The sequence below is a fragment of the Hirundo rustica genome, chromosome 19 (assembly GCF_015227805.2).
Source record: "Hirundo rustica isolate bHirRus1 chromosome 19, bHirRus1.pri.v3, whole genome shotgun sequence".
NCBI classification, from domain to species: Eukaryota; Metazoa; Chordata; class Aves; order Passeriformes; family Hirundinidae; genus Hirundo; species Hirundo rustica.
In genome coordinates this window covers 511215-535929 of record NC_053468.1, presented here as the reverse complement: position 1 = coordinate 535929, position 24715 = coordinate 511215, and the positions used below count along the sequence as shown (strand labels likewise).

At 48.5% G+C, this 24715-nt stretch overlaps 2 protein-coding genes across 7 annotated transcripts in view; both read left to right on the top strand.

Annotated features, from left to right (window-relative positions):
• The first annotated feature begins 31 nt into the window (after window positions 1–31).
• On the top strand, window positions 32–9594 carry TNFAIP1 (TNF alpha induced protein 1). The gene is made up of 7 exons (XM_040082288.2): window positions 32–101; window positions 1112–1501; window positions 2954–3123; window positions 3764–3853; window positions 3940–3992; window positions 4576–4771; window positions 5117–9594. Exons 2-7 carry the CDS (start codon window positions 1285–1287, stop codon window positions 5333–5335), a joined length of 945 nt encoding a protein of 314 aa, XP_039938222.1. The 5' UTR covers window positions 32–101; window positions 1112–1284; the 3' UTR covers window positions 5336–9594.
• Window positions 9595–10251: 657 nt separating this feature from the next.
• SGSM2 (small G protein signaling modulator 2) overlaps window positions 10252–24715 on the top strand; it is a 38631-nt gene continuing 24167 nt past the window's right edge. For 4 of the 6 annotated variants that reach the window (XM_040082523.2, XM_040082524.2, XM_040082522.2 and 1 more), the window contains exons 1-2: window positions 10257–10380; window positions 16908–16983. In XM_040082523.2, the coding sequence (XP_039938457.1) occupies window positions 10324–10380; window positions 16908–16983 (133 nt within the window). In that variant the 5' untranslated portion in view covers window positions 10257–10323. Of the gene's footprint in view, window positions 10381–16907; window positions 16984–24715 lie in introns of all 6 variants that reach the window. The other 2 variants (XM_040082528.2, XM_040082525.2) reach the window with 1 other exon arrangement.

Here is a 24715-nt window from a genome sequence, read left to right as displayed (position 1 = left end):
CGGCCCGGCCCCGCCTCCGCCAGCGCTGGGCCCGCCGGGAGCCGCGAAACTCTTCCGGGCCGGCGGTTCCCGGGCACGGCCGGGGCTGAGGGGCGGCTGCGGTGAGTGCGTGAGTGAGGCCGGGCGCTGTGCGGGGCCGGGCTGGGCCGCCTCTGCTCGCTTCCCCGGCGGCCAGGCCGCCTTTCCCGGGGGGCTCGGGCGGAGCGGGGCAAGGCCCGGGCTGTGCCCGCCGTGCAGCCGCGGCAGGGCCGGGGCAGGGCCCGGGGCAGGGCCCGGGATGCGGGGCGAGGGCGGGTTCCCGGTCTCCCCCGCTACCCTGCGGTTCCCCCCGAGCCGTTCGGGTCGCTCCCTTTCCCGGCGGTGCTGGGCAGGAGCGGGTCCCGGTGCGGGGCCTTTGTTCCGCAGCTCGTCCTGCCTCGCACTCGGGGCGGGAGGGAAGGGACAGGAAGGGATGTGGGAATTTTCGGTCGTGTCAAAAGGGGTAATTAAAGATCTCGTGACTGTTTACGGCAGAGGCCTCACAGCTCCTCAGTGACCCTTAGAGGAGTTGCACTGGCTGGGCAGGGAGTTTAGCTGCTTTGCTCGTGTTTAGCTTCGTTCGTCGGTCAGAGCAGTGAGAAACTGCCTGGAGGGACGGAGCTGACCGCGAACTCTTCTGAGGAGTTCGGTCGGACAGGCTGGATTCCTGTCTCCTCACAGGTTGTGATCCATCTTTTCAGTGTTGAGGCATTTAAAGAGACATTTGTGTCTCTAGTTAGAAGTCAAACCAATGTCAACAAACCCCGCTCAGGGACACACGCACACACACCCCCCAGCTGAAGGAGGGGCAGGAAGCTCTTCCAGGGTATTTCAGCTGGACTCAGAGAGGGCTGGGTTCTTTTGGGAAGCCGAGGGGGAGCTGAATTCCAGCAGCATTTGGGCCTGGCCCTCACTGCGGGGTGCTGTTTGCAGTGTTGGCTGGAGACACAATGACAGGAAGTCGGAGGAGTTTCACGTGCCTCAGAGACGTGACGCAGTGATAACTTGGCTGCATGAATTGTCTGAAAAACGGCTAAATCGTGTTTTGTCAGGACGTGTGTAGCTGTGTCCTTAGGAAGCGTCTCTTCCGCAGGGTGACATCCACGTCTGTCTGTGGAGCGCCGAGCTGACCCCCACGCCGCGCCGACCCCGAGGTGATGCTGGCGCCTGCCCCGCCGTCCTGGCGCGCTGAGGCGTGACCGCGGCACCACGGCGGGGCCGGCCCGGCCCACGCGCTGCAGGGTGGTCATCTACCTCCAGAAGGACATGTCGGGGGACACGTGCCTGGGCAGCGCCCTGTGCCCGGCCGCCGGCCACAAGCCCAAGGCCGGCGGGCTGAAGGGCGGCAGCCTGGGGAACAAGTACGTGCGGCTCAACGTCGGCGGCTCCCTGTACTACACCACGGTGCAGGTGCTCACCAGGCACGACACCATGCTCAAGGCCATGTTCAGCGGCAGGATGGAGGTGCTCACCGACAAGGAGGGTAAGGGAAGGGCTTTGGTTGTTGGCAGCTTTGTGGAACGGCTGCAGTTTGGTGGTGGTTTTAGTCCCTTAAGGATGTAGAGAATGATGTATGCCAAAAAGAACTTGGAACGCCAGGCAGCCAACCCTAGCGATCCTTTGGCTTTATAGAAATACCTGTTTTTATTACTCAGGTGAGCTGGGGAAGGACTGGTCCTCTCTCCTGCCCTCACAGCTGGTGAGCAGGTTGGTGGTGGTGTTGTAAAGGCTGAGCAGACAGTCTGTGGGTTGTCATTTCTGTCACATCGAGCAGTGGCATTATTGAAACCAAGCATGTAGGGAGGGACGTGCAGTTTTCAGCTTTGAGGCTCAGAATAGCCTGCCTTGCTTTGTTGAAAAATCCTTTTTTTCCCCTTCTCCTGAGCAGCATGTTTCAGTCATGGCTCATGGTGCCATGTCAGTGTTTAGGGATCAGTCAGGCAGTGTGTCACCTCCAGCTGGACCCAGGATATTTTAAATCCCTGATACATTATAAAGGGGAAAACAGACAGTTTTGTGTAAGTGCCTCAGCCTGAATGGAAAACAAGAGTCATGTTCTGATGGCTCCAGCTGGACAGCCCAGCAGGGGTTTAGTTTACTTTCCTAGGTTGTTTTCTGTACCTCGATTCCAAAACAACACCTTTTTTTTTCCTGCCTTCCACATTATGGGAAAGGGTTTGGCACTGTACTAAACCTTGTGCGTGCGTGCATCCTACACTGCTATTGTTTGGCAGCAATCAGACATCCTGTTTCCTTAGGGAATGTGACTTCGGGGATTTTGTAAAATTGCAAGAATTTGTCCATTTGCTGCTGTTTCCTCTGCTTCACCCCCTCTGTGCTTCCTTCTGATCTGTCTGTGCTGTTCTTTGCTCCTGTTTGGGGGCTTAGAACAGCTTTTCCCCCACACTGGGTTTTCTGGGTTGATCTGCCTTTTAGCATCTTCTGTACATTTCTCTCTCTTTTAAACTCCAAACAGCAGCAGCAGATGTGTTTGGAGAATTGCCAAATCCTCCTTGTTAGGCCACAGAACTTACCCAAATCTACTTGTTGCAGACATTGGTAAATTCTCTCTTCTAGTCCTTCCTTGGCTCTCAGAAGTTTCTGACTGCCCAACATCACAGTGTAGCACCGCAGCTGGGTTCCTCCAGCATTCTCAGCACAACTGGGCTGGAAGCTGAGTGGGTTTAGCTTGGAGCTTTGCTTTTGGGATGCTGGAAAGTTTGGAAACATCTGGGCAGTACCAAAGGGGCTCCACTGTCAGGTTCTGTTCTGGAACCAGCTTCAGTTCGCTCAAAGGCAGTAGAGGCTTTCACTGGGTGAAATGGGAGAAGTGTCCTGAGCAGCATCAGGAAACCTCAGTGTTGTTTAAGCTCTCCAGGGAGCTTCTTCTTGTCTCTAGTGTGTAGGTGACTGAAATGTGTTGATTTTTTTTCAGGCTGGATCCTTATAGACCGTTGTGGGAAGCACTTTGGAACAATTTTAAACTATCTCAGAGATGACACGATTGCACTTCCAAAACACAGGCAGGAGATCAAAGCGTTGATGGCAGAAGCCAAGTACTATCTCATCCAGGGCTTAGTGGACATGTGCCAAGCAGCCCTGCAGGTAAGAACAGAAGTATCCTGTGAAGTGTCTCATGGGTGTTTTGCTTGTAAAATGAACTTAAGACAACTTGAGAGATTATTTCATGGCCTTAAAGATGGCACCAAGTCTGAGGTGAACAAGGTATTTTTGAAATATTATTTAGTAAATAGATGGTGAAGGGTCTGGGGACAGGGCCTGTCCTGCCCACGCTTGGCTTTTGCTCTGTGTGCCGAGGGCTGGCTCGTGTTGGTGACATCCTGTTCTGCCAAGTGTTCAGTTCACAGTGGCTGATGCTCTTCTGTGCAGTGGTTTGAGTTGATTAAAACTACTGCAGACTCCTACTGTCCTTCTCTTCAAGAAAGGATGGAATAATAAACCCACTTAAACCAAGTATGACTAGACCTTGTCCTTGCTATAGCTGAGGACATCCACCCGCATCCCAATGTTTCAATTACTGCTGCCCTCCGGGGATAAGGAATCTCTGCTGTGGTTCTGGGTTGCAGATCAAGGTGAGCTGTGTGGTTACTGTAGCAACCCAGAGCTTTTCCTGTGCATCACAGCGTTTGGGAAGATGGCTAGAGGGGCTGAAGGAGGCAGCAGCAGCAATGTCACCTTTAGCATTTCTTTCTTATTTCCCCTCTTTCTTTTTTCTTTAAAACAGGACAAGAAAGACTTGTACGAACCTGTCTGCAGCATACCTATTATCACCTCTCCGAAAGAAGAGGAGAGACTGATAGAGTCATCAATGAAAGTAACTGCTTTTATCAACTTTGGATTTATGCTAAATGTATTGAAACACAGAACTTACCTTTTCTTCTTTTCTCTCACTCCCACCAGCCTGTTGTTAAACTGCTGTATAATAGAAGCAACAATAAATACTCCTATACCAGGTATGTCCCTTCTTTTTTCCCCCCTCACTTTGGTGGGAAAGTTTGTCTTTGACTATGGGAGTGGAATATGACGAGGGATGATTTAACTTGATTTCTTTGGGTTTTGACAACTATATCTTGGTTTGAAAAGTAATGAAGGCCCTACATTGTATATCCATCAATAAAACTCATTTTTTAAAGTAATGTATTCACCCTGGCAGCGTGTCTGTGGTGTGCGGGATGCAGAGCACATGGCCCTTCCAGCACACACCAGCTCTGGGCTTCTGCTGTCGTCAAGCCAGAGAGCTGCAGTAAAGTGGGGTCTAATCATCTCGAGCGTGGATAATTGATGTAATGGTTTGGGACATTGTGCTGTCCTTATTAATTGTGTAAGTTGACCTCTAAAGGCTGGTGTGTTTGCTCATGGGGTCAGAGCAGTGTATTTGTATCTGAAATGGGCTATTACCCCTCTTCTCTTGGCAGCATGTGGCAGTGAGTCACTACTTATTTGTATTCTGCAGTTGGATCAGTGCTGAAAGCTGGCGGAACAGGCAGAGATGGCTGCCTGAAAAGCCCTGTTCCTGCTTTTGTTGCTGTGTTTCAGTAACTCTGATGACAACTTGCTGAAGAACATCGAGCTGTTTGACAAGCTGTCGCTGCGGTTCAACGGCAGAGTGCTGTTCATCAAGGACGTGATCGGGGACGAGATCTGCTGCTGGTCCTTCTACGGGCAGGGCCGCAAGCTGGCCGAGGTCTGCTGCACCTCCATCGTCTACGCCACGGAGAAGAAGCAAACCAAGGTAACGCAGCTTCACCCGCCTGTGCTGTGGGTTGGACATGGTCGTGATAAGCTTGGTGAGTCTACAGAGTTTCTCTAACTTCAGGAGTTCACTTGTAATTTGCAGTGGTGCAGCTGAGGTTACTGGGGTCCAACATTAGGAATCAGAGATACTGTATTCCCTGCTAGAGCAATCTAGAGATTAGGTGAGGGAGGTGACCTGGTGGTGGGAGTAACCCTCTACCAGAAATCTTTTACTCTCTTTATAATGTGTGGGTTTATGGCTCAGTACTTTTCCGCATGTGGCCGTGCGTTCCAGTTGTTTTCCCGGATGGATGAGGAGCAGGACGTGCGCTGTCTTTCCTAGGTTGAATTCCCCGAGGCACGGATTTATGAGGAAACGCTGAACGTCCTGCTGTACGAGACGCCGCGTGTCCCGGATAACTCGCTGCTGGAGGCCACCAGCCGCAGCCGCAGCCAGGCCTCGCACAGCGAGGACGACGAGGGCTTCGAGCTGCGCGACCGCGTGCGCCGCATCCACGTCAAGAGGTACAGCACCTACGACGACCGCCAGCTCGGCCACTAGCGTGTCCCTGCAGCACTCACTGCCTGCTCCAGCTCGTGTCCTCGTCCTGGGACAGCAGGGAGGGACCCCCTGGACTCTGGCCAGTGATCTTCGTGGGGCGCCTCGGCTCCCTAGAGAAGCCAACGGGGATTTGCATGCACAAAGCAGCACTGAAGGCCACGGGCTTGGAGAACTGAGTTGTGCACCTTGTGCTGCAGGCTGGCCCCTCTTCCTGCTCGGGAGGGGGGATTTGGAACGCTGGTTCTCAGTTTGTGGTTGCTCTTTCCTATCTAACGATTTGCCAGTTTCCCCCTTGCCGTGGGCAGCGCTGCTCTTCCTGAGCAAGGTGGCGCGGTTTGAAAAGCTCTTTCCAGACGGCTGCCCTTTCAGGGCTTTCTACAATGGAATTGCAGTTACTAAATCAAGATACCCGAGAGAACTTGAATGTGGCTGCCCTTGGCAGACACTGCACGGGATAACCCCCAGGAGAAACGTTTGGCTGGCCAGTCAGCTGCACCTGTGCTCTCCCACCCCTGTCCCCAGAACACCTGCAAAGGTTTGTGTTCCAGAATAGTGTCTTTAAAACTCATTGATTCCAAGGCAAGCTCCTCCGAAGTGGTAAGAATCAAGTCATCAGCCTCCCCATGTGAAAATGGAAATCTCTGAAAACGTAAATGTGTGGGTAATGACTTGTCCTGGGAGAGGGGGAAATGGGAGTGGTGAGGGAAGAAACCTGAAGTGAGCAAACTTGGGCAGATTGTGGCAGTGTTGCCCTGGTTGCAGCTTGTCACAGTGAAGTCCTGTTTATATAAACCAAGGGCAATCTGGGGAATTTGTTTTACATTGGTTTCCTCCTGTGACCTAGCAGCATTATTTAATGTTAAATTTCTCAAGCAGCAGGGGAAAAATTGCAGTGGCTGGAGAAGTATGGGCTAAACAGTGTTTTCTAAGGCTAGAACATGTCAATTCAAGTTCTGTGTCCTGAATCCCTTCTAGAGTGTAGAAGTTGAAGAAGAAAAACAGCCGTGAAAATACTGTTCTAACGTGAAACTGCAAGAGGCTTTGGTCACAGGAGAGAGGTGGCTTGTACTGGATTTTAAACTGAAATAATCACTTTTATTATGAGTGCTTGGCTGGGTGCTAATTGTACAGGGCACTTCAGGAACTGGGGGTCAAGTCTGCTCTGCAAATTTGAAAATTTTCTGGAAACAGTTTCAAGTTTAGTATGAAAAGGCATTATTGTACTTTAAACTTTTTGCTGTAGGTAGCAGTTTTGCCACTGTCATTCGTGGTTATTCCTGCTGGCTGCCCACTGGGAGCAGGGGATATGTTGGATATGTTCCACAGCTGCCCTTGTGTTCCCGTATCATACTCAGTCACAAAGCTCCAGATTCCACAGTGATCAGTCCTGGACTGCTTTGACCAGTGCCAAATCTACCTGTAGGATTTAAAGAAAATTACTGCAAAAGCCTGACAAGAAAGTAATCCCAAATAATTGCAGGGAGTTCATAAGAGGAATTGAGATGTAGATGGTTGGGGAGTAAAAAGCTGGGGAGGGAACAAAAATTATTTGCACTCATTTAGGTTTTTGAAAATTAAATCATTGTGGGTTAGTAAGAAAACACTAACAGAATTCTGGGATTTTCGTGCCTCTATACGTGGCAGGATTCACTTCATTCTCTTCACATTCAGGAAGCAGCATTTCACAGGGATGCACCTGCCTTCTTGTGAAAGGCCTCTTGAAATCTCTAATAATCCTAACAACCTCTTTTATATTGCTTTCTGTAAGTTTTTGTTTTCCAGCTGGTTATTCTGTTGTGCCAGGGAAAATACAGCTGTTGACATTAGCTTCAACAAAGATCTTTGTGGTATTTCTCTCTAATTCTGCTAGAGTGTGATGTGGTTTTTTAAAACTTTTTCCCTCCACTGGTGCTATTTAATTTGAAAGCACCAGCAGAGGCTGCAGTGATGGGGTCTTTATGCTGCATTTAATGGCTTCAAGTTATTATCTTGTGCTTTTTCTGTCTTGTAACAAAGGCTGATGCCATTTAAAAAACACATGTGGTCCTTCTGTTTCTTGGCAAATGATTTATATTATTTTTTTTCTTGTTAATATCCTAGTGAATGTTAACAGAGTAAGTGATGCTGATAACCTTGCAAAGCTGCGTTTAAATGGAGTTATAAGCAGAAAAATGTCATATTTGCATTTATTTCTTCTGGTGAGGATAGGTATGGGAAGGAGTGTGTGAAAGAGTATGTCAGATCCGTGTGCTGCTCCAGAGGCCTTCTGTACTCACAGGATTCATTAATGGATCCAACTTGTGAATCACTACCCTGTAAGAAGCAGAGAAAAGCTTGTGTTTTGGTTTAGCTTTCCTTTCCCTATTTCCCACAGTCAACAAGTAGTATTAATTTCTGATTTGAATTTAGATTAATTAACCTGGGAAGCAAACAGTTTTGAGAACCATCTGGGTTGTGAGAATCGTTTACCGAGTGCAAAGGGTCTTCCTGGTATTTGTGGAATGTGGAGTATCAGTAAGAACTGTCAGCAGTTATGAACATGTTTAAAATACGTGCAGATATCCTTTTCATGTCACTGGAGTTTCTCCTGAGTCCTGTTTGTCTGGAACCGCTCCAGCAAGGGGTGTCACTGAATCTCCCTTAGCCCAAAATCATGCCCTGAGGTTGTCCAGTCTCTGTCCCACGAGGTTCTGATCATTTTGAGTGCTGGAGTTGTGATGTAATACATGCTTTGTATTCTCACCTTAATCAGTCTTTACATAATTGAAGGCTATTAATTATTTTGACAGGAATGTTCTAGACATTTTAGAACATGAGTTTACAGCCTGGTGTAGTGCAGAAGCAGCAGCAGTGAGCAGGATGATGCAGTCTAAAGGCAGCATTGGTGGGTTTGCAGTGAGCTCTCTGAGGATCCTCTCTGCTCTGCTCAAATTAAGATCAAATGAGGCACAGATTAAGAAAGTACAGGTTTCTAATTATATGCATTTGTCTGCAAGTTGAGACTTGTACCAGCTTCCTACCTAGACCATTACCAGTGGGTGCATTAACGATGTGCCCGGGAATTTGGAGTAGCCTTTGGGAGGAAAAAGAACCTTTTTGCCCCACTTGCAGGGTGTGAATCGTAACTGCATTAGCTGTCATTCTTTCAGGACTCGCTCTCCTCTTGACTCCTGAATTTAGTCAACCCTTTGTGGTTCAGGCCCTGCCTTGGCAGAGGGAGGGAGTGAATGGGAACCTTTCCCTGCCAGCCGTGCCCAGCCCTGCGCCCGAGGTGTGTTTCCCAAACCTGGTCCCAGTGCCCTTCCAGCAGCCTCGGCCCCTCTCAGGGAGGGAGGGATGTGTCTGAGTGGCTGCTGCGAAGGAGCTCCCAAGGATCCGTGTGAATGAGGCAGCAGTGTCAGAGAAGAGCCCTGCGGGGCTCAGCTCCAGCCGCTGGTCAACGCCGAGACAAAAATCACTGCTGCACCTTCACCTTGACATTGTGTTTTTTGAACAGGAGACATTTATCCTGCTGAAACGTTCCATTCAGTGACTTCTATCTTTTGCACATCTTGGTTAAAATGGAAAATAAGTGGCGGACGGGGAGGGTGTTGGAGGGGTCATGCTGTCGCTGAGAGCTGTGTTTGAATGGGCATTACTTCCTGTGGGCTTGGTTTGATTTTGTTCTTCTCGAGGTTTTTCATTTTCAGACAGAATTCTCTCCGAGCAGTACTGGAGATGTACCTGAACTGGATGGGTCTGCCCAGCAGCCCCTGCCATACACAGTTAGGTTGTGTTCTGTGACAGTCCTTGGCGTTCAGTGCTCACAGCCACCTTCGTCCTGTGCTGTGCAGAGCTCAGGTGTGCCTGGGAGGTGAGTCCTGTTCCAGCTCTGTCCCTCCCTCGGGACACATGGCAGGCTCTGTTTTCTGGATGTGTCTCACTTCTCTTCCTCCCGTGGAATGGTAGTAAGGCCCTCCCCTACCTCACAGGGTGGCTGACACTTGATTTGTTTATTACGAGTAAAGGATCCTTTTGGATTTCTACGATATTTTATATCCAGATAGCAAATATGATTGCTGATCTTGTTTAAACTGACATTCTGTGATCAAGTTATTTTCTTAGAGATACAGTCTTTTTTTTTTTTTTTTTTTTTCCATGTCTAACTTTTAAGGTCAGCTTTACAGACAAAGCACCTAGATAATGCAGTAATTAATCAATTATATGTTGATTAAAGTGTTTCACCAGTGCATTAAATGGAAACAGAACACTAATTTTTAATAAAGTGTTATATTTTGTCTTCTGTGACTTTTCTCCAGCATCATAACGTTGTATTGGTGGTGTTGGTCTCTGGAACTTTTGTTCCGTGTTGCCCTTGTGATCCCCACTGAGGATTTGGGAATGAAGCTCCAGGACTGGCAGTGGATCGGGGGATCCGTGTGGATCCGTGTCCCCCTGTTCCCCTGCCCCTTTTTCCCCCCTCAATCCCTCTGTCCTCCCTGTCCCCCCTGTCTGTCTGTCCCTGTCCCCCCTGTCTGTCTGTCCCTGTCCCCCCTGTCTGTCCGTCCCTGTCCCCTCTGTCCGTCCCTGTCCCCCTGTCCGTACCTGTCCCCCTGTCTGTCCGTGTCTGTCCCTGTCCCCTCTGTCCGTCCCTGTCCCCCTGTCCGTCCCTGTCCCCCTGTCTGTCCCTGTCCGTCCCTGTCCCCCTGTCTGTCCCTGTCTGTCCCTGTCCCCCTGTCCGTCCCTGTCCCCCTGTCCGTCCCTGTCCCCCTGTCTGTCCGTGTCCGTCCCTGTCCCCCCTGTCCGTCCCTGTCCCCCTGTCCGTCCCTGTCCCCTCTGTCTGTCCGTGTCCGTCCCTGTCCCCCTATCCCGGGGGCCGCGCCGCCTCCGCCGCGCACGGCGCCCCCCCGCGGCCGGGCGGCGCCCCCGCCCCGCCCGCTGACGTCACGCCGCGGTGAAGATGGCGGCGGGCCCGGGTCGGGAGCTGTGAGCGCCCCGGGCCCGCCAACATGAGCTGCTCGGCGGACGCCGTGAAGGACAAGCTGCTGTGGAACGTGAAGAAGGAGGTGAGGGCGGGTGAGGGCCGGCGGCTGAGCGGCGGGCGGAGCGCCGCGCTCCGGGGTCCGTTCCCGGGGGCCGCGGGTCGCCCCGCGCTCCGCGTGGGGAACGCCCTGAGGCCGGGGCGGGCGGCCGGGGCCGGTGCGCGTCCCTCGGCGGGGAGCCGCGTTTGTGCGCGCCCGCCCGCGCTGCCCCGGGAGCGCGGATCTGCCCCGGAGCCGCTCGGCGGGGCTGGAGGGGCGATGCTGCTCCGGGAGAACCTCGGTGCTCCTTTTCTCCCGGGCGCACCTGCAGCACGGATGCCGCTCGCGGGGCTTCTGCTGCGGCAGGAGGCTGACATCGGCTCCCGCTCCCTTTCCCGGGGTGTGTGTTTCCCGTAGCACTCGGGTTTTTTATGACTTTTTTCCTTAACTGTGAGCTTTAGAGGAGAAGGGAGGAGGAATCGGCGATGAGAAAGGTATTCCTAAGGTGTCCGTGGGTGAGCCGAGCTGGCTCCCAGGTGCCGGAGCCCTTGCACCTGTGCCCTGTTAAAGGTTAATTTGGGTGGTTGTTCCTGCACACACCTGTGTGACATTCCCGGCCTGGGGCGGTCAGAGCCGTGTGTGCATAAGGAGCCCCACCCCCGCAGCTGAGCGGAGGTGTTTGGGCTGGTGGCACTCCGTCCTCGCACGGTGCTCCTTGGCTGGAGGGAGGTGCTGGGCAGGTGCTCCGTACCTGGCGAGCTCCCTGGTGCTCCCTGCCCGGTGGGAGCGTTCTCGGCTCCTGCCGCAGAGCAAGGCTCCTGCCGAGGAGGGAGGAGGTGCCTGTAGTGTGCACCAGCACTGGACCGCGGGCACCTCTGGAGCTCCTTCCAGCCTCTCCCCATGCACCCTAGTATTGTATTTTGTATTTTTGTGGTACTGGCTGTGGTGATCTGCGTGTAGCTGCTGGTTCTTACATAGCAGTGAAGAGCTAATGCTTATTCATCACAGCAGTAACAAGTATTTTAGACAGGTGCCTGCCCTCCTGCTCCTTCCCACCCCAGTTCACTGCTGGGGAAGCAGCAGGAGCCGTCAAAGTTCAGATGAAAAGTTGTTGCTGTGGACAAGGTTCCTGAGCATGACTCCCATGTCCTGATACTCATTAATGCTGGAATCAGAACACATCAGGTGTTGCAGTCGGTGTGGGGAGCGTGGATGGGGCAGAACAGAGACAGACACGTCTAGGACAGTCTGGATGTGGAGTGGGAGGGCTGTGTCCCGGGGTGACCCAGCCAGCAGCTGGCTCTGGGGAGGTGGTACCTGCTGAATGCTGCCACGAACCTGCCACTTGGATTAGAAATTTCTGCTTGAACTAGAACCTTTGAGCTGAGGCAGTGTAAGGTTTAATTTAGAAGTGGGTACACTTGCTCTCCTGAGGAACGCTTAAATATATAAATAAATCTGATAAATGTTTTCCAAGTGTGAATGTTGCAATCTCGTGCTAATGCATGAGATGGAAAGTGAAATGGGCTTTCATGATCCAAGCCAGCTCAAGCTGAGGAGAAGTAGTGTGTAATTAAAAAATCTGAGGCTAATTTGTTTTTAAAGTCTCTAAAATGTTTTTAATTGGACTCTGGTTTTTAAATGACTTGAATAATGCTTGAAAGTGTTATTTGTATCTTCTGTGTCATCTGCATTTTTGTTTTGCCTCTGATTTGTTTTTTCCTTCTCCAAATCCTCACCAGTGCTCTTTTAGAGCACTTATAATGGCTTGGCTTTTTAGGAGTTGGCCAGAGCTTTCCAGCCTAAAATAGCCATGAGAGCCTTTGTTGAATATAAGCAGGTTGAGGTAACGCCCCTCACCTGTGCCCTCACAGACCTGTGGAAGTGCCCCTGTCTGTGCCCACAGTAAGAAAATGGCTCAGGAGGCGGTTGGAGACACTGAGATGGAGATTTTATTTGTCTTCAGTAATCAGTTGACAGAGGCAGGAATTGAACACAAGCCACTAGTAACCACCCACCAGATGATGCTGCCCTTAATGACTGTAATTAACTTTTTCCAATAGAATTTTCAACCTCATTTTTTATCATGTGTGACTTCACACAGCCACTTCGACCTGCTTGCTGTGTAGTGGGGGCTTGCTGAGAAAACCTGGCTCCGTGTCCACGTTTGCTCTCAGAGCCCTGGTCCCCTTCCCTTGTCCTTTAAACACAGACTCTATTTCCTTTTGAATGGTTTTCCCATAACCTCCATAGCCAAAGGAGTTCATAGGCAGCAGATTCTCTCTCTGGGCTGTTCCACCCAGCCTGTTAAAATTCAGTTGTCTTTGCAAAGTATAGAACAGTCATCTCCAAAGTCACTTGGTGCAAAATGTTTGGTTTATTTTGCCTCCGTCTCTCAGCTGAAATTTTTGCATTTTTCCTTTGGGAAATTTAATGCTGTTTGCTTTTCCTCAGATGGACATTCAGTTCCCATTGGTAGAGAATGTATTTTGTTGGCTCTCACAGAAAGGAAGACATGAAATGTGTTTAGAAAATGTAACTGCTGGGATTCATGCTGAGGCCGCTTGGAAGTTCACGTTTCAAGCATTTATCTCTCTCTGCAGGAAAATCTGTTGTGACAAGCAGACTCATAAAACAGGCTTTTTTCTCTGGCCGTTTCCTTTTGCCTCCTGAAATGGAGGGTTTTGCCATTTCTGGATTTAAACAGTACTTTTTAGCTGTGAAACAAACAGGATAACAATAACCTTAGCAGTTCTACCCTGAACGATTTCAGAGCACTTCAGAAACTCAATTGCTCAACCTGCAACTGAAATGTAAGGACTTCTGAGCAGAAGTGCAATAGTTATTGAACAGCTTTTATTACACTACCAGTCTTTCATCAGGACTGAGGAGTCAGTGCAGCAGGAGCTGTCAATAAAGGAGGTGAGCAGTAGCTGAACAAGCTAAAGAAAACACGGATGCTGGACATTAGCTTTTCTCCTTTGAGGGAAAAATGGTGCAGACTTTAACTGTCTTCCTGGTTATTGTGGTATGTTATGAGCATTCTTCTTTACCATTTTTAAGGTTTCCTTATAATAAAATTTAAAAAAATTAAACATAAGGGCATGTATATTGTGTATTGCCTGAGTGAAACTTAATAAGTAATCCATCTATTATGACATAAGTTTGGTGTTTGACTGCTTCTGAAAGTTTCGGCCCTTGTAGGATGTGGGAGGAGGTCGGAGCAGTGATCCATTAGAACATGCCGCAAATGTTGAGCAGCTTCTCTTTGAGGAGTTTGCTTTGCTTTATCTATATAATGCTGCCACCAGGATCTTCTGTACTCCGCAAGCACTGAGACCTTTCCTTGGGTAGCAGAGCTTTGCTGTCCCTGCAGTGCTTGGCACACGGGTGCCCCTGGAGCCTGGCACCTTTTCCAGGCACGTGGGTGTCCCCCGATGCGGCTCCTGCTGCATGGTTCAGGGCCGGTGACACCGAGTGACACTTGTGCCTCTCTGTGCTCGTGCCACCGGGCAGTACACACAAGGGCCTGGGTGGATGCGTGGCTCCTGTGTTGCTCTGCAGGGGAGGCACAGAGAACAGGAGGATGTTTCCAAGGCCGGGACAGGAGCGGGTGTCACAGCTGGCCCCAGCGCTCCCTGCCACTGCTCAGGCTCCTCTCCGGGCTCTGGGAGCAGCCTCCCTCCCTTGCACAAACACAGGTGTAGGCTGGCTGAATCCTTCCCTCTGGGGGTAGATGGGTGGCTGTGGGGGCAGGTAGTGATGTTTCTGTTAATGAGATTAATTTGCAGTTTGGTCAGGTCTGCTGGTAGCTGCCAGTGGGTGTGTGTGGAGGTTTGTGCTGAAAATGCTCCATTGTCAAGTGCCTCCTGAGAACAGAGAGAAAGTAGCAGAATTCCCTATGAAGAGTTGTGCAATATTGCAAGGGAATAAAGGAAACAACAACAACAAAAAAAAGCTTGTGTTCCATTTGATCAGAAACACTTGCTTTAGCTCCTTGCCTGGAGCATCCATGAATTACGTGGCAGTGAGGGATGACGTGGGATTGGAGAGCACTGCATTCCAGCTTTTGAATCTTCTCATATCCTGTCTATGCCTTAAAAATGTTTTCGAATAACATTCAGTACTCTCCAGAAAATGCACGCTGCTTGCTTGGCGTCCAGTGGCAGTGGGGAGCACACAGAGCACCTGGTCTGTGTCCTTAGCTCTGGAGTCTGGGGTTTGGAGTCTCCTGAGAGACACCGGATGGTGCTGCTCTAGAAAAGTAGCATCGATTATTGAATCTGAAGCCCTCCTCTTTCTCAGTTTTTATACACTTAAAATTTTGGTTGGCTGGGGTCTAAATATCATACTGACCTGATTTGAGGTGTACCTGGAAAATATGTTGTAGCAATGAATTGGCTGCTGAGCACTTGAACTTTTGCTCCTTAAAATGATTCTTCTTCCTCACTGTTTTTAGGATTTGAAGTCCTGTTTCTGTTCTCTGGCATGCTGAGACTGATTTCATGGTCTGCACTCCTGAACTGACTGATTTCATGGTCTGTAGTCCTGAAGTCATGTCTGTGACCTAGAGTTACATGTGCACAGGCTGGTGTGACTGCCAGCGTGGTGGCTCTGTGCTGCAGACTCTGCCTGTCTTCATGCCAGTGGCACTCAGGGCTGTTTCCTGCCAGTAGTACATCAGCCCTTTTCTTCAGTGAATAAAACTGTGCCAAAGGGATTGCTGAGTACACAGGATAATCCAGATGTGAGTGCCCATTCACAAGACCTCCTCACACTTCTGCTTCTTCCTTGATACCCTCCTACTCCTCCACCTCCAACTGCTTCACTGTGAGGTCCTAAACTCTAACAGCCATGTCAGAAACACTGCAGGAAAGAAACAAATTGCCTGGCTCAAAGTTTATATTGTCAGGCCTCAGGTGTGAGCAGCCAGCCAGGTTTTATAAAGTGCAAAGGACTTGTTTTGAAGTCCTCAGCTATAAAACACCGTTCTGCACTTTCAAAGCCTCTTACATGTTTGCTTTTCCCCCTCCGATGTTTTCTTTGCAACTCAGAGGGCTCCTGTTTGATAAGGAGCACAAATTCTGGAGGATCCACTTGATCCAGAATTTGGAGTGAGGCAAATGCCATGTGTTGAAAGCTCATGCAGCAAGTGCCAGAGCTGCAGCCTGCTGCCAGCCAGGCTGAGGGTGTAGGAGTGGGCACAGAGGCCCTAAGATGATTATTACTGGGGGAGGGGATATTTAATTACAGCACCCAGAATTGGTCTCACAGATGGTCTTGCTGGAGGAGGAAGCCCTCCAAACTGGAGAACGCACCTCCACAGGCACTGCAGAGCCCAGCTGTCGATGGAGCACTGCACCTGCAGCTTCTCCTGGTCCAGCAATGAGTGGGAAAGCTCAAAACCTTGGGACCTGTCAGTGCCATGAAGTGGTACCCAGTTAACTTCCACTACCATTACGGAAGAAGAGAGTGTCTGGTTAAGTCTTCTGCCATGGTAGCGCTTACTTTCATATATTGAAAGTGAATTGGCAAATGTTTAGTCAGAGTGTCAGAACCCTGTAATTGTAGCTCAGAAATGAGAGAAGTCAAAAATTATGGTTGATTTGTATATGGAAGAGAGCAAGCTCTCCACAGCCAGGAGGAAATGAGTGTCTGGTAAATGAGTTGGTGATGAGCTGGAAACCAGTGAGGTTTCATGTGGTGTCAGGCTGAGGAAGCCTTTGGGGAGGAATCACTGGCAGATGAACGGAGGGTGACTACAGCCTCTTGCCAAGAGCCTCCTTGTAAGAATTGTCTGTTCCTTTAATCTTTGAAAGTCAGTAATTTGCAATGATTTCCCTCTGGAGTTTGATGCATCTTGAGCCCTGAAGCTGGAAAGAAACTTTGTTTTAAATCATTAAAAAGTGTGATAAGTGTAACTTTATTTGCTACAATTGTTAAATCATGTCTTGAAGTGAAAACTGAAGGCACTGCCTTCTCTGTAGGTACTGTAATACTTTTGTACTGTCTGGTGCAACAGAGCACCGAAGGTGTGATTTGTAATTGCTGTGGCATGATGTTCCATGCTCTCCAGGAAGGGGGAAAGTGGCCCTAAACCTCTCTCGGAATGTGTGCCCTTGTCACTCAGGGATGCAGTGTGCTTGAAAAAGAGCAGAATGGCACAAATGGAATGGGGACGTAGCAACACGATCTGGTTTCACAAGCAGAGGAGACTGTGTGGAGGCCAAGGATGAATTATACGAAAAGTCTTTCACAGCTCTTCAGAACTTATGCTGGAGAAGTTCTTTGGAGGGTACTGTGGGCACACTGAAATCTGTCTTTTATGGGGCACACCCCAAAGAGACCTGTCCTTGTTATGCCAGAGGTTTCCTCATGCCGTGATAAGCCCCACAAAACAGTTTGTTTGTGCCTTCTCTCCTTAAATCCGTTCTTCCCTGCGAAATGTGATGTGAGGGAGCTGTTAGTCTGTTGGTGAGGGGGAAGGGGCAAGCAGCGGTTAAAACCCAAACTCCTAAGTGCTGTGCTGATTTTGTTGGGATCATACAATCATTTCTCTCTATTCATTTTAGGTAAAACAGATCATGGAAGAAGCTGTCACCCGGAAGTTTGTACATGAAGACAGCAGTCACATCATCGCCTTATGTGGTAAATGTCGCGTGGAAGAACTAACGCTACCTAACCTTACTTTTCCTCTAGGCATTTATTTTCTCTGCTGTCAGAGGTAAATGCAGGGGTTTAGCTATTAGAACTTGTGGTCTTCAGGCCCATTTCACCTCTATATTTATTACACATGTGTTTACATTACAAATTGTAAAGTAACTCATACTATAACGTCATTATCCAAGTACCCAGCCAAGACTGGAGGTGGCCTTGCTGCAGGCTGGCTGTGTGTTCCAGGGAGCTCGCAGTGTGGTCTGCCTGGTCCCTGTTCCTGGAATTCTGTCCTGGAAGCTGTGCTGCCTTGTTGATGTACTGGGTGGTGGGGTGGCACTATTTCTGTTAGACTCTGCTTGGCCAAAATTAGGAATATTTTAAAGTCTTCATCCTTCTCTTGTCCTCCTACTGTGATTCCAGTTGGTTTTGTGTTCTGTATTCTTCACGGTCTGAAGAACTATCAACTCTGCACTAAGTTGCCTCATTATTGCTCAGCAGTCCTACCTGTCCTAAGGCAGAACTCCAGCCTGCTGCTGCTTTGAACGGAGGCCTTGATTAACTCTAAACCAGGAGAAGGTGAAGCTGATGGTTCTGTTTTTACTTTGGCTGATTGAATGGAGAAATCCCTTCCAGCAGATTTGGCTAACAACTCCTGGCTGGTGCTCTCCTGTGTGTGCAGTTCTCTTCCCTCCCCCACTCCAGTTTCATGTGACTCTTCAAGAGGTTTTTCCCTTCTATTTAAAATTAGATTGGTTCAGTACATGAGTCATTTTTGGTGAATCTTCCTTATAAATATAGAATTCTTGTGAATCATTTTACTCTTCTGCTAGGCTGAGTTTAGCAAGAGTCTCTTGAATACATGATGGCTGATTTCAGGGTCTCTTGCATCAGTAGCTGAACAGTTCATAGCTGCCCTAGGTCCTAGATGGCTGAAGGTGCCAATTGTGCCCCTTGTCCTGGAGGAAATGCTCCAGCTCTGTGCGACACTTGCTGGCCTGGAGGAATGGTGCCTCTGTGCAGGTCAGCTGTGCTCATCCAGCAGGAGGGTTCTGTAACCACGAGGACTCTGCTCCAGTCTGTGGTCTCTGCTCTGGGAGAAGGAAAGCAGCGCTGCTGTTTTCATCCTTCTGGAGAAGCAGTGAGTGCAGGAGATTCTGTATTTGTTCCCAACCCAGCCTATAACCAACCTAAGTTACATCCCAGGGGTTCTGTCATCCCCTCTGATTTCTAGGAGATCTGGCTCTGTGGTTCAGAGCCACAGCAGCTCCATTTGGCCCGTGGCTGATGTGTGCCCTTGTGGGACAAAACTGAATTCCTTTGGGCTATTGCCCAGACTAGCTGGGCGCAGTTGCTGTGGAGCGAGTTCCGCTGCTGTTGTGTGGCCAGCCAGGGACAATGCAGCGCTGCAGCTGTGTTTGGAGCAGCTTCAGTGGCCGGTGCTTGTGCTGAAGCTGGCTGTGGCTGTTTGCAGCCCGGGTTCTGGGAGACGTTTCCTTGGGAACGGCAGCTGCCGCCGTGACACCGTGACGTGGGGCTGGCTGAGCTCTCTGGGCAGGGCCGGGCAGCGCTCTCCTCCTGCCCGGAGCTGCTCTCGCCGGGAACACCGGCCCTTGCCCGCTTCCACACCTGTGAGGGATAGGGGGAAGACAAAGGAAGCGTATCTCTGCTTCTGCAGTTACCTGAAGTGTATTTACTGGGTTTCCAGTTCAGCGCATTACACCTACAGCGTTTGTCCAAAAGCTGCCTGCATTTTGCCAAGCCTTTTCTCTGTGGCTGCCCATCTTTATTCTGACTGTAACATGCTGGTTGAAGCAATTAAAAAACTTATTTAAGTCAGCTTCATACTGCAAACAGGGTTTATTCATGAATGCCTCAGACGTGGTTACCCAAATAATCTCTACATTTTCAATACCTACTTTGAAATGAATCTCAGTACTTTGTTCTCTTTGAATAATATTTTAAGTGTGTTAAATGAAATAATCCTGAATTCCCCATGCTATAAACTAATTGCCATAGAATTCGGGTGGGTTATGGGGGGTTGGTGTGTGTCACAATCAAAATATATGTTATTTAGGTGTAAATCCAGCATGCCAGCTTGGAGAGGGAATATACTTACTGTGTTTTGGAGAAAGGTTAGTAGTAAACATGAATAAAAATAGTAACTTGGGCACTGTTAAACATGCAGAATTTGGCTTTTCAATGAGATTTCAGTTCAAATTAAGGAAGAGATGAACTGCACAAAAAGCTTTTCTTGGCCTGAATAATAAACCTGCTCCCAGTAATTAAACCCGTTAATTAGAATGTGCAGAATCCCTTTGTGGCTGAACTGAAAGGCCAGTTCTGATTTGAGCTGCAGAATGGCATTTATGTTATGCTTGGGGCTTCTTGTAGACCTTGGATAGCACTGCACATCTCCCTTAGGATGTGAGGGAGTGGAAGGAGCTGGGGGATTCCACTGCTGTTCCTGGGGGATGCACCAGAGCTCTGCAGCCGTGGGTGGGTTTATGGCAGGGGCATCACCAGGTCCTTTCCTGTTCCTGAATCTGAACTCAAATCCTGTAAGATGCTGAGGTTCTTCTATCAAAGAAAACAAAAAATTTCCTATCTTATTTTTGTTTTCGTAATGCTTTGTAGCTTTTTTGGTATGTTTTGGATACTTGACATGTGCTGTTTCTTTCCATCTTCAGATACTAACATTTAATTTACCACCAGTGTTGTTTACAGTCCTTCACTTCAAAGGCAACTGGAAGTTTTGGTTTTTTTCCTTTTCTTCAGTGTCATTGAATAATCTTTGCCTTCCAAATCTGTTCTGAAACTGTGTCTAGAACAGATTTAGAGAGCAGAAATGCTTTTACCCTCTTGAACCCAAGGAGAAAATTTGCTGTTTCTGGGTGTTACATTACTGCTCTATCCTGATAGATTTGTTGAGGATCTTTGCTGCAGACCCTGCAATTCCAGGTGCAGAGAAGAGGAGCAGAGAGCCTCTCCTAGAGGAGTTGAGGAAGCTTGGCTGCCTCAGCCCGAGGGGATGAGCCAGTCCCGTTGATTTGTCTGCATTAACCTCAACTTTTTCTTTTTCCATCCCCATTATGCATATTGCTTTTCTTCCCTTATTAACTGATGAAAATGACTGGGTTTTTTCTGGGTAATGCTGTATTTAAATAACACAGATCTTAAAAAAAGAAGAACAAAACCATGTCACGATCTGACCAGTCATGCACTGGGAAAGGTGACAGGGTTTGACTGCAGAGCTGGATCTGGATATTAACAGAAGGTGTTTGTATGGGATCTGTGACTGAATTTAGTCATATGTGCAGCCCTTCAAACAAAAGATGCCTGCCCAGGGGAGCTTGGGAGATAATGAATTCCCATTAGGAAGCAGTCCTTGGTGCTTTCTCTGTGTGAATTATGCATCAGAGAGGTTGCTTGAGGCCTTTCAGCAGGCACTGCCTGAGCACAGACGAGTGCTGGCTTGCCCCGCTGCCACTCCAGTGTTCTCTGAAAGCTGAGCAGCCTGTGAAGCCTTGGTGGTTCTGCACATGGTGGTTGAGGAGGCCCATGCACAAACAGAGCCAGGCAGCAGCCATGCAGTGCTGTGAGTGCCCTTGGCCAGCTCTGCAGGGTCCATCCTTCTTCTGTGTGGGAGACTCCCAGGTCTAGAAGCACGATGTGCCAGGTGGTAGAGAGTGTTATACTGCTTCTCAGTACTGTCTCTTGTGTGCTCCTGTAAGTTGTGCAGCAGCTCTTTCAGCTTCCCTGCATTTCCTTCGCACACAGAGACTCAAATACAGTCCTGACTTGTGCCAGGCTGTGGCAGGTCAGAGCCTGACTCCAGTGCTTTTGTGAAGCACTCCTGAGCTGGCATTTGTGTCTTACGCTGGTGCTTCTGCCCTCAAGCTCCTGCAGTGTCTGTGTCCATTTATTGTTCTCAGAAACAGAGCAAGGAGAGCTATCACCCACAAGTGCTTCTGAGATGTCTGTGCTTCACTGTAATTCCACACTCGAGATCTGGTGTGTGGGCCCCGTATCCATCCACTGCAGCTTCCTTGCACAGAGCCCTGAGGCATCTAGTCTTGGATAGTCATCAGTGTAAGATGCTTCCTTCTTCAAAAATAAGTAGAGGGAATTGTCATCTGCAACAGCACTGTGTCACTGAGTATGTTCACAGCAGAAGGACTGGTGTGTTCTGATAATCAGAGTGGCTCTTGGGTCCTCTTCACAGTTTAGAGCCAATCCAGCGTATGACAGGATTGTCGTTAATGAATGTGCAAAACACTTAGTGGAATTGGACTTTCTATGGAACAGCTCAGCAGTTACTTCCCAGCTTCCTAAGGCAGATGAGTAGTCTGATCTGGAGGTGGCAGGCAGTGGGAAAGCACTTGTGTGGCTGGGTTTTCTGGAGCCACATAGTTGAGATCTGATAAGGTCTGAAATTTTAGGGCCTTACACGTAGGAGCACAATCGAAGAGCTTCGGCTGAGGTCATGGATGAGTGTCCATCCACGCTGGCAGTGGAAAATCAGGAATCCTCGGAACATGAATATGGCTGGTGACTCCTGGAGACCAGGTATCCGGGGTCATTTGGGATGGGTTGGTGTCTGAGCTGCAGGAGTGCCCGGCAGTGCTGATTTGGTCTCACTGATAATGACCCCAGGGTCAGCCACAGCAGTGCGCTTAGCTGTGAGGCTATTTCCTTCATTGGTCTTAGGGTGACTTGTTACCTCGTTTTGCACAAAGTTAATTGCGTTTGAAAGAAAACCACAGTTTTTTTCCCCATCATTTTCAGCTGGAGTGACAGCATTCCAATTCTTCTGAAAATCAGTCCCATTTGGAAGAGATGTCTTATGCTTTGGAGTTTTTAGCTGATTGTCCTGAGGCTTCTAAATAGCACCATGTTCAGATTTGACAGAAAACAAAGAATTCAGTTTTCTCCTTTTTTTCCTTAGCTCACAGAAACATAACTTCTATAGAAACACATGTAAATAACCATTGTCCAACCTGACAGTTTATCATCTTAATTCTTTTGGCTTTCTACCGTTGGCATTCATATTTAAAAAAAATGAAGATAATCTGCCATGGAAATGCAGATGTCTCACAAACAAAACACAAGTCCCTCTGTATCACTGCTCCTATTTGGGAAACAAACATTTTCAATGATGAATAATGCTTAAAAAATAGTTTACAGAGATTCCACCTCACTTGATAAACACATTAGCCCAGAGAGTGTACCAGAGATAATCATAATAGCAGGGAAGCAAATATTTTTTCATGCACATTTAGAAGGTTTTTGATTGTGCTCCAAAGATGATGCTTAAATTAATGAGTGGTATGCTGTAGTGGGGAGAAAAAACAGAGTGAATATTAGCTCTGATGTGAAACGAAACTGTTTTGGAACTGCATGTGTTTTTAGCTTAAAAAGTGAAATAAAATCTCTTGTGCTTTTTAGAGAACTCTGCTAAACATTTTGCTTTGATCCTGGGTCATCAAATTGGATAATTTTCAATATTTAGAGAAACTTCAGTAATTTTGATTTGCCCTTAATAGTGTTTAAAGAAAACATTTCTGTTTTCTGAAGGTTGCTGAGGTCCTTGAAGCCTAATCGTGAATTTAAAGAGAAGCAGTCACCAAATTTCAGCCCTGAAGTTTCCCAGCAACTTTAGGACTGGGAACTGTCCATTTGGATACTTTTTTTTAAATTTTTCTAGGGAATTATTGAACATAGGGTGTTCTGTGGCACAGCCCAAAAACGGCAGGTGACCCAGGGCAAAGGAGCAGGTTTGGATGTGTCCTCTGCAGCCCTTTGGTGCCAGCTGGCACTCGGGTACCCCTGGCTCCCCTGCTCGGCGTGTGTGTCCCAGTGACACAGCAGGCTGGAACTTGGCAAGAAAACTGGTTTCAAACTGGGCAGATCTGTGATCAGCAGGATAAAGCAACAGCAGCTGGAGATCATGAGCGTCTGATGGCTTCTTTATCATCCTCCTCTTTTCACTTGTTTTTAATTTCTTCAGCCTCATGAATTCAATTCCCTGTGCACAGTTTCCATGAAAACAAGGTATTTAGATGCAGTATTTCTTCCTGTCTAAGGAAAATCTCATCTGCTAAGTACACCCCATAAATAATCCTTCCACAGGCCTTCTTTTTTCTGCTCACCACCCTTCCAGCCCCAGAACTCTCATTTCACAGTCCATTAAGTCATGTCAGGATTTTCATAGAGGCAAAAAAGGACAAAACTGAACTTGTTCACCTGACCCTGGAAGAAGTAGCTGTGGTGAAGTCATAAAAAAGTGACATTTTCTGAAGCTTGGTGGGCACTGTGATTATTTGAACTGTAAATCAATAATATATCTGCACTTAATTAAATTCTGCAGTGAATACTGCAGAGAATGTTCCTTAAAACTGTCTGGAGTTAATGAATTTCTAGATGGCTGCTGTCAACTGAACCATACAAGGGAATTACCTGGGCTGTGCTGATTTATTCCCAGTGCAGAGTTGCTCTTCCACTCTGTATGTGATGAGTTGCTGCCTTTTTATCTGGTCAGTTTTTGTACGTGTTTGTTGTAGGTACAGTGACAGTAGGCACATTGGGCTGTGCAGTAGTTACATACCTGTGTGCACAAATACTTGTACCCAAAAGCATGTGTACAAATTACCTGCATGTACACAAAACCACCCAGTGATGCCTTTCTGATGTTATCAGTTTCTCCAGAAACAGCTTGAATCATCTATTTTTTAGGTCTTCTTAGAGTGTCAGATTCCAAAAAGGGAAAAATGGTTTATTTTCCAAGGAATGGGTAAATAACCCCATTTCCCTGTCCCAAAGGTTCTTGTGCTATAACCCCTGAAATGAATTGCGTTGCCTCTTTAGGCAGCAGTCTGAGCTGTGCAGTTTGTAACTCCTGGGGATCACCTGGTTTTGCTTTATCAAAAAGCATCAAGACCAAGGTTCTCTCGGGTCTTGTAAAAGGTTCTGCAGCTTGAGGTGACTCTTCTGCCAGCTCGTTCAGGATGTGTTACGTTTCCTCTCTGACTGAGCTTGGCTGTGGGCGATGCTGGCGAGGTGCAGTGAGATCCGTGCCTGCCTCGGACACAGAGCCAAAGGAAAGCCCTGGGGGGCTCTGCCAGGGAGCTGGTCCCTCCCTGCCGTGCCATTCTCAGGCTGTGTGGGAGGGATCCCTGCCTTCTCTCCTGCACCACCGGGCTGGCATCCACATGGTCCCCTGCGCTGGAATGGGATGGCATCTGTGTCACAAGATGTGCTGCCCTGCTTGGATGGTTTGCAGTTTAGCTGGTTAAAAGCCACGATGTATTTGCAAGCACATTCAGATCAAGTCAGATGTGAATGTAATCCAGCTGTTCTGGAATAATTCTTGGAGAAAGGAGCCTGGAGAGAAGAGTGCTGTCAGTGTAGGAGAATGAAGTGACCTGAGGGTCACACAGGCTGGGCTGTAACCTGCCCCCCAATCCAAGGGTGCCTTACACATAGAACTGGACATGCATTAATCTCTTGTCCTGTGGAAAATACATTTTGAGGCAATACAGCAGCAAATTCCAGTGTCTCGCCCCTTGCAAATGACCCCTAGGTGTGTGTTATAGGCAGCTGGGGACTGATCTTACCCAAATTCTTGTGATGAGAAATGTCACAATGGAATAATTAAATACTGGGGCTCTGGGGACAGTCACTGGGGAAATTGCCCTCAGTGGCAGCTGCAGCATTTATTAATAAT